The 17,115-nt window shown below is 41.8% G+C and overlaps 1 protein-coding gene across 3 annotated transcripts in view; it reads right to left on the bottom strand.

Moving 5' to 3' along the window:
* Positions 1-17,115, bottom strand: part of mpp4b (MAGUK p55 scaffold protein 4b) — a 28,766-nt gene that overhangs the window by 2,289 nt on the left and 9,362 nt on the right. Inside the window, exons 6-21 of one of the 3 annotated variants that reach the window (XM_014001176.1) lie at positions 14,568-14,699; positions 11,912-11,993; positions 9,849-9,934; positions 9,570-9,644; positions 9,298-9,494; positions 7,554-7,612; positions 7,445-7,462; positions 7,332-7,373; positions 7,224-7,244; positions 7,085-7,099; positions 4,101-4,175; positions 3,851-4,024; positions 3,650-3,730; positions 744-837; positions 513-621; positions 288-422 (exon numbers count right to left, since the gene is read on the bottom strand). In XM_014001176.1, coding sequence (XP_013856630.1) covers positions 288-422; positions 513-621; positions 744-837; positions 3,650-3,730; positions 3,851-4,024; positions 4,101-4,175; positions 7,085-7,099; positions 7,224-7,244; positions 7,332-7,373; positions 7,445-7,462; positions 7,554-7,612; positions 9,298-9,494; positions 9,570-9,644; positions 9,849-9,934; positions 11,912-11,993; positions 14,568-14,699 — 1,395 coding nt within the window. The remainder of the gene's footprint in view (positions 1-287; positions 423-512; positions 622-743; positions 838-3,649; positions 3,731-3,850; positions 4,025-4,100; positions 4,176-7,084; positions 7,100-7,223; positions 7,245-7,331; positions 7,374-7,444; positions 7,463-7,553; positions 7,613-9,297; positions 9,495-9,569; positions 9,645-9,848; positions 9,935-11,911; positions 11,994-14,567; positions 14,700-17,115) is intronic. The other 2 variants (XM_014001180.1, XM_014001184.1) reach the window with 2 other exon arrangements.

Genomic DNA, 17,115 nt, shown 5'->3' with positions numbered 1-17,115 from the left:
ACGTCATCATTTACCCAGAATGCTTTGCATGTAAATAAAATGGCCCCGTCCGTGTAATATATTTTTAAACTTTTAGTTTAAAAATTATAAAAACTAAAACAGCCTACAGTATTTTTACAGTCTTTATTTTACAGTTAAAATAAATGTTTATCAAATAAAGACTAATGTTACAACTAATCATGGATCCCTTTAAGACAGACATACGGAGCATTTCTAAGTCCCCCACCTCAGCGACAGGACAAAACAGTGATTTAAATCATTCAAAACAACCGTCAGAGAAAACACACCTTAAATGGTCGGTTGACGTAATAGTTGGTGGTGATGTACGAGTCTTGTCTGGTCACCCTGAGGCGCTCCAGAGGAGGAGGCTTCACGTAGATGATGAAGGCCTTCAGTTCGTGAGTCCTCACTGCCTGTACAGCCTAAAACATTGATACAAATCAAATCGTGCTGATTTGATTTTACACCAGAATTTTATTGATTTATTTATTGACTCCTAAAACTGAACTCACGTTTGGTTCGATGTCAACGACGCAGATCTTCCCTCTGTTCAGAACTTCCCTCACAGCCTCGATGCTGGTTCCATAAAGATTCCCTTTGTACTCGCCGTACTCCAGGAACCTGTTGGGACACGTGTTCTTGTCTTTTACCAAAACAGACGAGTACGAGCAGTCCTTTATCGAGGCTGATTTGTTTCAATTTCCCTAAAGACAGCTTTGAAAGAGAAAAACCAGCTGCTGCACCTGTTGTTGTAGACCATGTTGTCGAAGACCTCTCGACTGGTAAAGTAATATTCTCTGCCAAACTCCTCGTATCCTCGGGGAGCTCTTGTTGTGTCTTGTGTGAAAGAGAACAAATCTGTGTGACTTTTTTTCTTTTTAAGATGCTACTTTAGTCATATTATCACTTCAACTAAAACACATTAAACAGTCAAGGCCTTGTAATGAAATGATTGAGAATATGGAGAATGAGCTAGGGATGACTCTCAGCTACTACCACACCTAATTTTAGCTGAATATCAATCAAAAGGACTGAGTATTTGTGTTGACTAAGGTCAATTAACTGTGGCAGCCATTTTGAACTGGACTGGCTCTAGATGTTAATGAAATGTATTATATCTAATTATTATTTTTTATAATTTTCACTTAAATCTGTGCAGTGGTTAATATGAGATGTTTTTCTAATAGACAAACAGGGTTGGTGAAAAGCAAAGTTTCTAGCCAGTGGTGACCAAACTCTTATACGTGTGTCAAAATCATCTATTCTCCATTTAAACTTTCCACAACAATAGTACATAATTATGTTAGTAACAGGATAAAAATATACTAAACTTGGTGCAGATGATGTTTGAAAATTTAAGCCCAGTACATTTTAGTCTAAATGGCTCATGGTTCCAGTTTGGTAGAGTTTTTTTAAAAATCATGAACATAGAGGGACCATCCTAGAAAGCTGGTCAAATCACTGAAAAGGTCCAGCTGATCCGTAGAAGGTTTGAAGGGACACTAGTAAACCTGATTAAAATGTATGTAAATGACGTCCACTCCGTATTCCAGTATTAAAGTCCTAACTAATAGTGATTAAATCTACAATTATTTATTCTTAAACATGCTAATTATAGTCAGGAACATTACCCAAAAGTCTACTTTTTGTTAAAAAATTAGTAAAGGTGATTTCATTTTGATGATTAAATTAAAATTAAAATATTAAACATGTTTATTAAAGATTATAATCTTGCATTGTCCTTAATATTACACATTTTAATCAGATTTTTTTATAATCCTAAATATAAACTAGATACCGCATAGCGGTAACATAATGACCCCCGCACGCAGAAATGCACCAGAACTCAGAAGTCTTGATTCCTAATAAATGTCATGATACTAGATGCATCCCAAAATTGTAGTGATTTGGGTGGGGGTCTTTTTTATTTAATTATTTAATTATTTAATATATTTTTTTTGGGGGGGGGGGGGCATTGGTTGACCTGATGGGTGGCCCTTCATCAGAGATAAACAACAAAAAAATCTGAAGCTCCTATGTTTAATAGTCTTTGAGCTATAACCACTTTTGCATGTCCAGACACCCCCACTTTGAAAGGAGCCCCCTCCTCAAATATGGGGTGTATCGTAAAACTGTTGGCTGGCGCAGTGTAGGTCAGACTCATCTACATTCCTGCCAAATTGTTGATCGGTGCAGCCGTTTTTGTGCTACAGTTGACCAAAAATTACGGGAAAAAAAAGTATGAAAACATAATGACCTCCGCTTACGCTTCGCGTGCGGGGGACATAAATAAAGATTTCTCCCTTGAACCATGAAAAATATGTCCATCTGCATCTTGAGCCAAAATGATACCATCCCTAACCTGCAGTAAAGGGCCACACAAAGTCAGGTTGAGGGCTGCAAATGGCGCAGTGTTTTTGCTAGTAATGGGTTATGTTGGGAACCACTTTCAGCTCCTACCACCCCACATTTTAGCTCAGCGTTTGGAAAATTGTCTGAGTTAAAGCACTTTTTTGTGTTTGCTAAGTTTGGTGTAGCCTGGCCCTTGCCTTCCTACGTGGTTCCACTCAATTCTAGTTTCCCTTCACTGCTCCGTCTGGGACTTCTCCCATAGACAAGGATTTTGCTGGCAGAATTTTAGCCGAACCAATCAGATAACAGAACATTGATTTTCTGTGCAGTGTCTGCTTGTAGTTTATTTTACCTGGGCCAATCAACAAACAGAAGGCGGGGTTTTGAGTGACGTCAATTTTCTGTGCAGTGTCTGCTAGTTATTTTAGCATACTGCAGTAGAGGAAGTGAATAAAGCCAGTCTGTGTTGATAAGGCTTCAAATTAAATTAAATTTGTCTGACAAAGCAGCAGCTCTCATTTACAGTCGTCTCGTTCGGCTCGGTACTTTTCTCCTCTCTCAGTAGGGTTGTTTACAGCACACGCGATGTCCGGTTAGCTTCTTAGCTTAGCCTCCTTCACATACACACACACACTTCAACAGAGGCCACGCCTCCAGCAATAATCACTTCTCTATAGCAGCGAGTCCAGACCCTCTGTACGAAGCAAAGTGAAGGACATGGGTCTGGTTTTTACCAGGCCAAGTTTGGTGAGCTGTGAAGGCCATCTTTAATTAAGTTGACCCTCATTCAAACAGTTTCTAAAAGCCTCAAAACAAACAAACACACACACACACACACACACACACAAACTCACACTCACACACACACACACACACACAAACTCACACGTTTGTTCTTCTATCCTCATGGGGACTTTGCATTGGCTTCCATTCATTTACTGGTCATTTCTATAGCCTAGCCCTGACCCCTTTGCCCTAAACCTTACCACCCCAGTACATACCTGACCCTAAACTTAACCTAAACTCAATTCACACCATAGTCCTATATCAAACCCCTGAGCCATCAATAGTACTTTCCCCGAGTGAGGACCAGGCTTTTGTCCCCATTAGGAACAGTCCTCACCAGACTGTGTACGGGGTAAATTGTCAAAAATCATCCCCACCAAGTAGCAAAAACATGTACAAAAACATGGGCAAAAATATCACCTTAGCTGATAATCTGAAATGGGACAAAAACAGAGACCTTTCATTGTTTTTTTAACATAAATTTAAACAAAAAGTGACAACTGGTACGTACGAGGTACAGCTCCATGGAAAAGGTTTGGGTTCATCTCAATCAAACGCCTCCGGAGTTCATTCACACCCACACCTGGTGCACCTGAGGAAGAACATGTTTCATCATTTATGTTGTAAGTTTCCTTACAGACATACTTGTGAGTGGGGGTAAAACCATTGCTTGCAGGCAGCAGTAACCAAACCACCCAAATAGTTTTGGTACCTAAAAGGGCAATGAGGCGGTGCGCGTTCTCCGGGTGGCGCTGGTAACGGACCACCTCCTCGTAGGGCGTGTTGAGGGAGCTGTAGCAGCTGCTAGGACAGCGGGTGTGACAGGTGGGCTGGGCGGTGCCGTAAGAGAGACGCCGACACAGACGCATGCTGCGCCTGAAGCCCGCTGACGGAGAAATGAAACATGTCAGGGACCAAACATCTAGGAACGGCTGGTTCTGCTTTAGCGTTTAGATATTCACCTAAATATATGCCTTCTATGTTGCTGCTGAAGTCATCCTCTTCTGGGTAAACAAGCGGAGGAACAGAGAGAAATGCTGTATTCAGGAGCAAATTCATTAAATATACAATTGGTTTTCTTTGGAGTCAACATTTTGGCTTAAATCTTTGGAATCAACGTCATCTGTTAGCAAAATATATGATGGACCGTTGGACAGATTTGAATGAAACTCCCAGAACACAATCAGAGTTTTATTTTACATCTACAACTCTGTAAGCTTTGAAGTGAATCCCATTCCAGATGAACACAATTCAGTTCACAGATACTGAGCTAAAATTTGGTGTGTTAGTAACAGATAGTCATCCTCAGCTTACACGCCCGATTACACAAAATCTCTCATTTACAAATTTTGACTAAACTGGCAGTAACTCCACCAATTCTCATCATAAGATGAGCGTATTTGAATGCACATGTCAAATCTAAGTTCCGAGGGCCAAATGTCTCCTGTCATGGCATTTTCTGTGTAATGTCTTAAAGGGGCAATATCATGTAAAATTAACTTTTTTTGAGTTTTATATCATGTTATAATGTTATACTCTCATAAAAAACATGCCCAAAGCCTTGCTTTGACTCATTCATGTATGTTTGAGAAATCCAGCAGTGTTTTTAGGAAGTCATGCTGAGGAGCAAAACGACAGGTGGGGACCAGAAACGCCTTTTGGGACCAGAAACACCTCTGGGACGTGTCTTTAAGCCGAACTTCCTCATGGCAGAGCGCATCCCCCTCACTCCACACACCCCACCCATGACTCCTGCAGGCTCTCGGCAGTAACAGAGCAAAGTGAAAGTGAAACTTAAACTGTCTGCTCTGCTGCTCTTAACACTATTTCTCACTTAGTGAAGCTCTTTTCAGATTCAAAATACCTTTGAGGAAATTTACAGTATTTTCAGATGTCAAGTAAACTGCATCATAGCGCGCGCAACCACTCCCACCCCCCCGTACTGAAATGGGCGAGACAGATGTGAAAGGTGGCTCTTAAAGAGACAGAGGCCAATTTCAAGGTGTTTAGAAGAGGAAGTGATGAGAAGATAAGTTTATTTTCTATTTAAACATAAAAACAGCATTTTAATAACAGCTAAAGGTGACATAGATACTTTATTATGGTATACTATTTATATATATGCCTGAGAAACACAAAATATTGCCCCTTTAAAATAAGCGTATGCTGCTTTAAAGCCAACATTGACCATAAACTACATCTCCCATAGTGCATGTTGATAAACCACCACTAGGTGGAGATGCACAGGGTTTAAAAGGTAGCCAGAGGCTGTTAACAGTGAGACTTGCAGTGTAAAAATCTCCATTTCACTGCATCTTCACCAGCTACTTTTACTGCAGCCCAGTTGTAGTGGTCATACATTTCACTCTCCTGTCAGAAAGTGGGAGAGTTCAGAATTCAAGATGGCAGCTATTCACCATAACTCATCAGTGAGCAAAACTAGTAAAAAGTTCCTACTTTTACTTTAAATAGTATTTCTGTATTATTTCACAGTTAGTCAGTTTTACATGTAGTACTTTTCTGTGTTTACAAGAGGACATGTTTGAAAGCTGTTTTAATGCAGGAAACACCATGTAGAGCTCAGTTATTGTTTGATAGAGGTGCTCAGCTGTAGCAATGAGATGATCAAAGTTAAACACGAAACATCAAAGGTATTTACAACTGGCCCTTTGAGGGTAACCATGCTGCTCATGGGGCCCTTGGTGAAAATGAGTTTGACACCACTGGTCTAAGGCTACTGCCATTAAAATTCTAGCATTAAAGGTGGTGGGCTACATGCTTTCCTTCAAGGAATTCTAAGGATCCATGATTAGTTGTAACATTAGACTTTATTTGATAAACATACTGTATATTCTAACTGTAAAGTAAAGACTGTAAAAATACTGTAGTATGTTCAGTTTTTATAATTTTTAAACTAAAAGTAAAATATATATATTACAGGACGAGGCCATTTTATTTAAACACAAAGCATTCTGGGTAAATGATGACGTGGATAGGTCCTCAGTGTGAGCGAGCTACATCCACCCTGAAGGTTAATCTTGGACAATATCTGACGATTGACTCTTTTCAATGAAACCAGAGAGCGTTGACAGAGAGGAGAAGGTAGAAATGACTCAGCCTGCAACTGAAAATATGGATGGAGGACAACAGAGCTGCTTCATGGAAAAAGAACCTGGTAGCTTTAGCATTAGCCCTGATGCTATCACCATATATATGTATTCAGCGCTACACATTCTCCTCTCGTCACTGAGGTCCTCCATCCACATGACAGAGAGGGGAACACAAAAATGACTCAGTCTGCAACTGAAAATATGGATGGAGGACCTCAGTTTAGCTTGTTTGTCGCGCTAGCACTGAGCTAATACATATAAGGTAATATAGTGTCGACGCTAACACTAAAGCTAACAGGCTAAGCTGAGGTTCTTCTTCCATGAAGCAGCTCTGTTGTCCTCCATCCATATTTTCAGTTACAGGCTGAGTCATTTCTACCTTCTCCTCTCTGTCAACGCTCTCTGGTTTCATTTAAAAGAGTCGATCATCAGATATTGTCCAAGATTAACCTTCAGGGTGGATATAGCTCGCTCACACCGAGGACCTATCCACGTCATCATTTACCCAGAATGCTTTGCGTGTAAATAAAATGGCTCCGTCCGTGTTAAAATATACTTTTAAAAATTTACAAAACTAAACAGCCTACAGTATTTTTACAGTCTTTATTTTACAGTTAAAATAAATGTTTATCAAATAAAGTTTAATGTTACAACTGATCAGGGTTCCCTTAATTTAAATCCATCAACAAAGAGTGACAGCTGTTTTATTTGAGCTAATAAAACCACAATGCAGCACTAAAACAGGCAAACAAAAACAAGAAAATATATTTTTTGCAAACAAAATGAATATAAAACTTTTCATTCATCACATACAGACAAGTTTAATGTTTTCTCACCTTCTCTGAGCTCCTCTGAACAGAAATCAGGAAAGACACAAAAAAACAAAACAAAACAAATTTTCCTATGAAGGACAAGAGACAAAACCACGGGTCCATTTTAGGCACAAAAACATAAATTCAGAAAAGACTTACCTACCAGATTCAAACGCCTCCTCGTCTATACAAACGCACACACAAAGGAGACATTTAATATAGAGAAGCCAGCCAACGTATGAGCAGAAAGATTAACCAGAACAATATGTACCTGCTTCAACACATTTCTCATCTATGGCCATCAAGTCATCCTCTGTTGGATAAAAAAATACAGATTTAAACTCTTAAAGTTGACATAGCTTGTGAATGTTGTTCCTCCTTTACCTTCGTCCACAGGGCTCACTGCAGCAAGCGTGGAGCGAGACAGAGAACATTCATCAGGGAGGACGTTAAAGTGTGACGTCACAGTAAGAAATGTCAAACAAGGACTCACAGGTCTGGATGCAAGCATGAGGCTGGTATGGTTGGGACCACCAGAACTCCCTCTGTTTCCTGCAACCAAACAGAGGAGAAGAAGAAGGGGATTACAGAAGATTTAAATATGAGTGGCCTACGATTCATAAAGACAAAGAAAAAGGTCTGTTTTTGTTAAAACGGCATCAGAAGTCTGTAAAACCTGTAAACACTGTAAAGTAAAAAAAGAACAGTTTAGCGATAAAATATTAAAAGTTGTATGTTATTTTTTGAAGAATCGCCCACCTCCTAAAATGCCTAAGATTTAGATTAGATTAAAATGAGATCATTTTACAAACTGACTGAGTTGTGGCCATTTTGATAAAAATGATGGTGTGCTCTAATGGAGAAAAGGGTCTTAATCTCTGTTGTTCTGGGGATGATGGAATTTATAAAGAACAACTTGCATCAATGTAAAGATGCCAGTACATTGCTGTGTACCTGCCATAGTAGGATGGATACAAGCATAGCCTTGATCCAGGAACTTGGATAGTTAAGTCTATGGTACGAGGCCTGGGATTCCCTGGGGGCACACTTCTATATGATGTGAGCAGCCGCAGACCCAGAGCAGCAGTAGTCCTGACAAGAGGTGTAAGATACACTGCACTGCCCCACCTAACAGGTGACGCTGTAGCAGTGCAGTTGGACATTCAGGCAAATGGCGAATCCAGACCGATCATTGCAGCCTCTGTTCATCTGTCGTTTGATTCACAGTAGCCACCTCCATCACTGGAATTTATAGCAATAGTTGAATATGCTAAAGAAAAGGGCCTCCCTGTACTCATTGGTTGTGATGGCAGTTCCCATCATGTGTGCTGGGGGAGCTCTGCTATTAACCCTGGAGGCAGATCTCTGTTAGAGTACTTGCTGACAGAAGACCTGCTAGTCTTTAGTCAGGGCAATGTGCCTACCTTCCAAACTGTTAATAGGGAGGAGGTCATTGATATAACAGTCATGTCTATGGACCCAATTGTCAACAAAACGTGGCTGGGAGGTGTCCCCAGAGGAAACTTTATCAGACCATCAACAAATTCAGTTTTAGCTGACTGGAATATGTTTATCAGAAGTTTATCCCAGTTGATGGTTGGTAAAGTTGCCAGGATCAAAACTGTGCAAGACTTTGCAAAAGCTGGCAGTCAGGACCACAGCCTGTTGTAGGTACAGTATCTCAACAACAGTCTGTAGGACTACCCTACAGGCCTGGATTAGACGCCAACACTCAATCTGCTGGAGGGAGCTGTAGACAGGCACGGGAACTGATAAATGGACCAAATCATAGGTTTGAGAAAGCTCTCATCGTACTAAGGAAAACTCAATGTACACTGGTTAGAGTCCTAACTGGGTACAATCTGCTCAACCGCCACAAAATGGTGATGGGACTCTATGAGCAGTAAAAGAAAAATCTTGGGGACCTCTTTATGGATTCTGAGAAGCTCAGAACACTGAGTGTTTCTAACCTCAAGTCCATCATCCAAGGGACATGAAGGTTTAATTAAAGCTCAGTGCCACTTACGAGGCCCCTGCTCATATGGGTTCTTTATCCATCCCCATTCACCAAACCAAACCAAATCAAAGCCTACCCTCCCCCCCAATAAATAAATAAATAAATAAATAAATAAATAAATAAATAAATAAATAAATAAAAGATCTACTTCTTTAAAGTAAAACTTTCTGGCTTCTGTTCGGCTGCAGTAATAAAGCCACAACCCAAATGTGTGAGTTACCGTCGGAGCAGGTTGGTGGACGGGATGAGGCCGGCGCAGGCTGAGCTGCTGGGCAGTTTCTTGGCCTGCCACCAGAGAGCATCCGTCTGGTCCACGATCTCCAGGACATCACCTCTCCTGAAGCTCATCCCGGCATCGGCACAGGGGATGGTGGGGTCCTGCTGGGGGCTGTAGTCAGTCATGGCTCGGACGTACAGCTGTGAAATGAAAGGTTTGTTTGGAAAAAGGTTGTAAAAACTAAATGAAAAAAATATATAAAGCATTGGCCTTACCATCGTCTGGTTATGGACTGGTCTCTCTGTGATGGGAATAACCTTAAACATGATGGTACCGTGTGACCGAGCTTGCTGATAGGACACAAAAAATGTACAAACAGAAACTTTAAAGACATATTTACTTTACTTACAGATAAGAAACTACGGAACACCGAACCATAAAAATGAAAAACATAAATCCATTTATAAAATTAATTTGGTCTCTTTTTATAGGTAATATCCTGATTTAAACAACAGATTGAAGCTCCGTCCTGTAATTATCAAAAGATAACCTACCACTACTTGGATGACCTGCTCTGGCTCCATCCCATCCACAGGAAACCCATTCACCTCTATGATCCGGTCCCCTGCATGAAGCAGACCTTCACACACAGATTAAAAAAGTCAAACTGGGCATAATTTAATCTACTGGAGTACACGTTTGAAATGAAGATGAACAGATTTGGACCAGTTTTATTCATTATTTTTTTGTCATCAGTGTGGTTTGAAAACCTGAATATTTGGGGCTGTGCAGATGTCAAAATAAAGCCTTAGTACTCTCAAAAATACAACCCCTTCATTGAGAAGGGTTTGTAACACCTGCAACTTTGAAATTGAGTCTCTCGACTAAATTAGTCTGGACTTTGTGTTCAATGTACATAAAAAGAGAACTCAATTACTTAAAAATCTCATGAACTCACATTTTATTCACAATGGAACATAGTAGACATATGAAAAGGTTAAAACTACAAAATTGTACTATTGTACTTTTTGGCAGCAATACGTCTCAAAAAAAGTTGGTTGAACAGTTGTTGAGATAATTGCATGTGCTGTAACAGGAAGTGATGTCAAAAAGGAATGGCAGCATACAAACAGAGCATTGCTACAGTGGCTAACAATGCAGAATATAGAGAAGAATCTGATGTTTCTTTAGATTATTTTGAGTCACTATCAGAGAGATGCTGTGTGAAGAGTGAGAGGTCAAACAATATTTTTTCAACAAACTAAGACCAGAGAGTTCAATTCTTCTTTGATGTCACTTCCTGAGTCAAGTTAAAAAGAAAATATACCAGTTATCTGACAAAATGTGTAAAATCATGACTATTTTGTCGAGTTTCTTAAATATAAAGATGCTTTCTTTGACTTTTTTGTATTTTAAGGACATACATGTAACAGGCAATTTAGGATGGTTTATAATTGAGAGGTCTGGACTGCAAGCAGCCAGTTTAGCATGAGGTATAATCTTCTGTAAGCTTTGCCATTGTAATGGATACTGTATGCATTTTGGCATTGCATTGCTAAAATTTGCAAGAACTTACCAGAAAAAGGTGTCAACTGGATGGAAACAATTATTGTTCTGTAACTTGTAAATACTTTTCTGCATTGATGGTGCTCATGCCAGAGGCACCAATGCACCCCCATACCACTAGAAAGGTATGGGCTTTTGAACTGCACACTAACTGATTGGATGGTCTCTTGTCTTTAGAAGGAGGGTAGCAATGGTTTCCAAAAATAGTAAATCTACTTTGCCCCAGTCCATTTATTTAAAACGTGTGTTCGTCCAGAGAAGATGGCAGGATGGTGTTCCCGTATGGCTTCTTCTTTGCACGTTAGAGCTTTAATCAGCATTTGTTGATGGTATAGTGGACTGTGTTTACGGACAGTGATCTGCTCATGCAGTGAAGTCCCAGACAAAATCAGATCTCTTTTTAATCCAGTGGCCTCTGAGGGCCCAAAGATCACAGGCATCTAATGATTGACTTTCAGCCTTCTCCTTGAAATCTTTGACGTTTTCTCTGTTTACATTGTGATAAGAACTTTTTTCCTGAAATGTTCACACTAATTTTAGACAATTTTTCACAGGCTGGCAAACCTCTCCCCATCTTTACTTCTTAAAGATTCAGTTTCAGATTCAGGTTTGTCCATTTTTTAAACCTTAATGTAAACATGTAAAATCTAAATAAAAATTCGCAGTGTTTGGTTTTTGTTTCAGCTATCTAAATCCAAAATAAAATAGACAGTTGTTGTTTTAATATGTAGTGGTAATGGAAATGATGGAAGTGGCTGAAAGACTGCTTAAAAACAGAAACCATTCCTAAAGATATTGTCAATGGCTGCACATGAACCCTATTCTGCATAACTTGAATATTAAAGCGATTTTATTCACAGTAAGATGCGTCAACTCCCTCTAAATAAGACAAACATATTCAGAAGTGAAAAAGTAACAAAAAAAAGGAAAACCAAAATAAGTCTCAATGTTGATCCAAAGTACGAATTATACGTTGATTAACCACAAAGTCCTGAATGGTTCCATTAACAAGTAGGCCTACTGTATATGGGAGAGAAAATAAAAGCCTCACCGCTTCGATCAGCCAGTCCTCCATGAATCACACGAGCCACAAAAATTTCCCCTGTGATCTCGTTCCTCTTTATGGTCGCTCCCTAAAACCGAAAAGAAGACAACGTGTCTTTTATTAGGGAACACAAACGAATCGGGTGAATCGAACCACATAAATGGTAAGAATTAAAAACGTGTGAACTCTGCCAGAGGTTGTGAAATAAAAGTAGACTCTGGAATGAAATGGGAGATTTCATTTCCAAAACGATGACAAAATGAGAGGATGATGGTGAAAAGGAGGTGCTGGACGATGGATGGAGCAAAAAAAAAAAAGGTTAATTTGCGTGACTCAACAAAGCTCACTGGTTCTCATTTTGGTTTCTTCCTCCTCTTCTTCTTCTTCAGCTGGTTTGACCCCTTCCCAGAATTCAGCTCATCCAGGACGCCGTTTGTGAGCGGACATTTGGACACATCCAGATCAGTGTGCTTGTGTTTTTTCTGCTGCAGAGGAGACGTTTTGCCTTTCATGGACTCATGGGGGGACACAGAAAGATGGTGGATGATCTGAGAGGTGGTGTCCAGGGAGCTGTTGCTGCTACAGGAGGATGAACATCTGGACTGCTGTGTCGCTGACTGCTCTGAAGGCTTTGAGGTGTTGAGCTCAGCCTTGGAGGCGGTCAAGAGCGTCTGCAGCCGATCCACACCCTGAGTGAGAAGGACCAGAGACTGCACTGTCTCCGTCATGAGCTCGGTGGCGGCTGCCATCTTCGTGCCGAGGACCTTGATGTCCTTGGTGCTGCTGTCCATGGAGCTAGCAGCCAGCCGGACGGTCATCCTCAGCTCGTCCAGACTCTCCTGCTTGGCGAGCTCCACGGGGTTCTCGTCCAGCCGCCGGCGAGGGCACATCGGGCTGGGCGGAGCTGTGTGGACACGAGGACTTTGAAGATTTCGAGGCAGGCCTGGTTGGAGGTAGCCACAAACGTTGGGGTAGAAGGGGTGTGAGAGAGAACTGGTGGAAGGTACTGCTTCATCGTCACTGTCCCCCTCATCTTCAGTGTTTTCTCCAACTATAAAAGGAAATTGTTAATCTAAGACTGGATGGAGGGACGATGGATGGAAATTCAAAGGATTGTTTCTCTTCTGCAAACGAGGCTGACGTGTTATCTTACCGATCTGAACAGAGTCGTAGATCAAAGGTGCGTAGTGGTTCAACCTTTCGTCCAGGAGCAGATCAGAGTAACAAACCCCACAGCGGCTAATCGGGTGTTGACATCCCACTTCGTATCGAGGCGGTGGGTATGATCCAACTTCTGCCGGACTATTCTGCAGCTCAGTCGGCTGGAAGCTGTTGTTCCGGACGCCATAACATGAGAAACAGCGACCGCTCTCTACACATGGACTTGGCAGGGCGAACGGGTTGTCTACTTGAATTTTCTGGACAGAACCGATCCCCGACCAGAGGCTTTTCGTACGGGGTGTCCCAAAAAACTGTGAGACAACAGAATCACTCAAAGGAAAAAGTTCAGCAGATTAAAACAATACAGGAGGTAACGAGAAGCAAAAATGGACAGTTTACAGCCTGACTGGCTTGATATCCACAGGTTTCTGTAAAAGCATATGTGGGCAGCCATGATAGACCGCTAGTTCCATCCCCTGTTTCATATTTTCAGTATGCAGGGTGAGAACCAGAGATTCATCCATTGCTTATGATAACAACAAAACCTGTTTGTTTTTGCTTTAACTGGCGGCTTGAGCAGTTTGATTACAAGTTTGGGTTCAGCTTGTGTTTTTGTCGGCTGCCACAACAGCTCAACAAACTGAGAAACACTCAAAATCATTTTGCCTGGAACAATAAGTAGTAAAGGCATGTCCACGCTCAGTGCCTTACAAACTGCACTTTATGCCGACAAAGGAGGATCATTAACTAATACTGCTTGAAGCTGTAAAACTCAAAACACACAGAAGAGAGCTTTTTAACTGTTTTCATTTTATCAACAAAAAGCCCACGGATATACACCCCAATTCAAGAATATTAACCCCAGGGGCTATAAAAGTCTCTGGTTTGTTTTAATAAAAAATATGTTAACAGAGTTGTTAGAGACAGTTTATTTATGTTTATCATTTATTTAAAATGACTGCAGCTGCATGAAACCCTTTAGTTCTGCTTTCAAGGTTACAAGCAAACTAGCACCAGGTGAATTTTATGTTTAGAATGATAATAATTTTACTTTTATAAAATGATTACAATTCTGAGGGGCTTAGGAACATTTTACTTCCAGAACTATTGACATTCATGATTTAGCATATGTGTGTCTTTGGAAAAGACGAGGAAGTTGCAAATATCAATTTAACTGACATCGGGCCATAGCTTCATGTCATCGTGAGGTGACACGGTGAGCCACTATTAAAGAGTTGCTTTTTAAAACATCCTTACAGTTTATAAACTTCAGAAGTGTTGCCATTTACACAAAACGTCAGTGAAAAATACTTTGATAAACAGTGATGTGTATGCCCATAATTGTAATAGCGCAAACAGAAGAAGAAGAATTATGGGTAGGGGCGCAAATTTAGGAATACTGTGGCTATGACTGCTTGATTAAACCATCACTGAATGCACCATGGACACAAACAATACTAGTCGAGAAAGTACAACAGTCAGTATATCAAGTTCAACTCACCAGGGGCTGTTTATTTTTGACCAGGCAAACAGTTCGAGTTGCCTCCTCATCGCCCGGAAGCCCATCTGGTATTGGTGGCAAAACGGGCTCATAGTCCTTCTGGGCCACTGTATCGTGAGCTGAGAGCAGAGCCTGGAAAGCATAAGTTTTGTAAACACAGTCTAAAAAATGTAAAATATAAATGATACAGACACTGAATGTGGTGGTGCCGTCATTTTATTTCGTCACACAGTATATGAGCATATTTATTTTTGTTGCAATAATTCTCTTGAAACTTTTTGGCAAATTGTTAGGCTTTAAATTTTCACAATACAGGATAATTTATTTTTAGATTTCCAGACACATGAAGAAAAGATAAGTGACATTTAGACATATGCCAAATTATATGCAGAAAAAGAGTAATTAAAGGTTCCCTTTCACTCAGTACAACACATGAAGTATGGGACATGCCCTGCATGTCCTGGCTGAAGACACCTCTAATCACGCCTTTAGGCAGATGACATGATGACGACAGGTGACAGGCCCCGCCTGCACTATATACTGTCCGTCATTACAGTCATTCCTCAGTTCTTACGCTCTTCACCTCGCTAAGAACACCTCCTTGAATCAAGCTAATTAGCTGCTAATGGTTAGCTCTGCGTGTCGCGAAGGTAACTTAAAATTAGCTTAATTGCTTTTGCTGGTGTCAGTCACTGTTGCCTGCTGGTAAGCGTGTCTGCCCGTGAAGTGCTGGTTTTAAGTTTTTCCTTCTTTTAAAGTTTTGTGGTTTGGGATGATGAGCACAAAACTAGCTCGAAAAACTAAAAGTCTGAAGTCTTCTGTTCGCCCCTGTCCTCAGGGGTGTGGCTTCTCGCTTCATGAAAAGGACCAGCACAAGGCTTACAAGGCCTGTTTGGGGATCGTTCACACACGGAGAGCATTGGCGGAGCCTGAAGCATGTGCATTTTGCTGCCAGGTTTGTTGCTCAACCCTGGAGAGACAGGTTAAGTTTCAAGAAAAAGTGCTGGGTGAAACTGCAGTCTCATGGCAGGACCCACTCCTCTCCGAGTCCAGTAACCCGGTTTCATCCGGGTCTGACAAGGAGGATTTACCGGTCAAAGTCCCCACTTCCAGCTGGGTGGACAACATGGATTACATGGATGGGTTAGCCAAAAAGGGAGAGGATGGGGCCCATTTTCAGCTGGGCCTCCACCAGGGAGATGAGGACATATTTGATATTGGCCTCGATGTTCACGGTCTGTCAGAGGATGACGAGGAACTCTGTTTGGGTCAAGGTGCTACCGCTGCTACAGAGGTGGACCAGGACGACACGTCTTTCCTCTCTCTCAGCATGCAGCTCAAAAACTAAATGTAGAGTGGCCCTCTCCACCACCTGCGCAAAAAAAAATAGTCGCGGTTCGCCCAGGTTCTTTCTTCCCACTAAGCCGACTGCGGTGAAGAACCTTCTCCCCAAGTTCCCGGACTTTGTCTCGGAACTGACGTCCTCCTGGAACAAACCTCTGTCCACCCGCGTCACAGTGCCCGGCTATGGACCGTATTTAGACTTGGAAGGAGCTGTACAAGCCGGGCTGGTGAATATCCCTCCGATGGAGCCATCCCTGGCAGCGTATTTGGCCTCGTCTCACAAGCATGGAGTGAGCGGGCCCACAACGCTTCCTTCCAAACCCTGTAGATTTTCTGCTGCACAGTTAGAAAAAAACCTACAGACCTCAAGCCACCACTGCTTGTGTCTGAGCTCCATTAGCATGCTCCACACATACCAGGAGATGTCTCTGGTGGAGCTCGGAGCTCAGGTGCCACCCGGGAGTCCTCTGTTACCTCTCTTAAAAGAGGTCAGAATCACAGCAGATTACATCCTCCATGCATCCCGCTGTGCAGCACTCTCCCTGGGCAGAGGGATGGCTTCAACCGTGGTGGCGCAGAGGCTACTGTGGTTGACGCTCTCTGATGTCCCCCACAGAGACCGAGCTGTATACTTGGATGAACCAGTGATGGCTGCTGGTCTTTTCAGGCAGTCTCTCAATGTCATTCAAGTTAAGTTCGAACTGAGGAAGAAGCAGACTGAAGATCTGCGCTGCATAATCCCCAGACGTGAAGCGAAACCAAAGACCAACACGAGCACACAAAAGCGGGCTGTTCAACCACCTCCACAAGCTCTGGCAACTTCCTGTTTGCCCAGATCTCCCCACTCAGGTGTGTGTGTGTGTGTGTGTGTGGGGCACCCAGAACTGTGGAGGCTGCATGGCTACCTGCTGAAAGGTTTGTTAGCTAATGCCTTCCTCCAGCTGTGGTGCCAACTATCCAGAGTGCAAGAGCATCTTCCACTAGAGGTTTATATACCTACAAGTGGCACGCTTTCGAGCAGTGGTGTGAGGTTAGGCACATTGTCCCGTTTCAGTGCTCATTGGTGGATGTTTTAACATTCCTGCAGGAGCTGCTGGATAAAGGTCTATCTTTTTCCATGAGGAAAGTATACCTGGCAGCTATTTCTGCCTGCCATGTGGGTTTTGATGGAGTCAAGCCAGGTGCTCATCCTCTAGCAGTGCGT

The sequence above is a fragment of the Austrofundulus limnaeus genome, unplaced genomic scaffold (assembly GCF_001266775.1).
Source record: "Austrofundulus limnaeus strain Quisiro unplaced genomic scaffold, Austrofundulus_limnaeus-1.0 Scaffold9, whole genome shotgun sequence".
NCBI lineage: Eukaryota > Metazoa > Chordata > Actinopteri > Cyprinodontiformes > Rivulidae > Austrofundulus > Austrofundulus limnaeus.
This window is presented reverse-complemented; position numbering and strand designations above follow the sequence as displayed.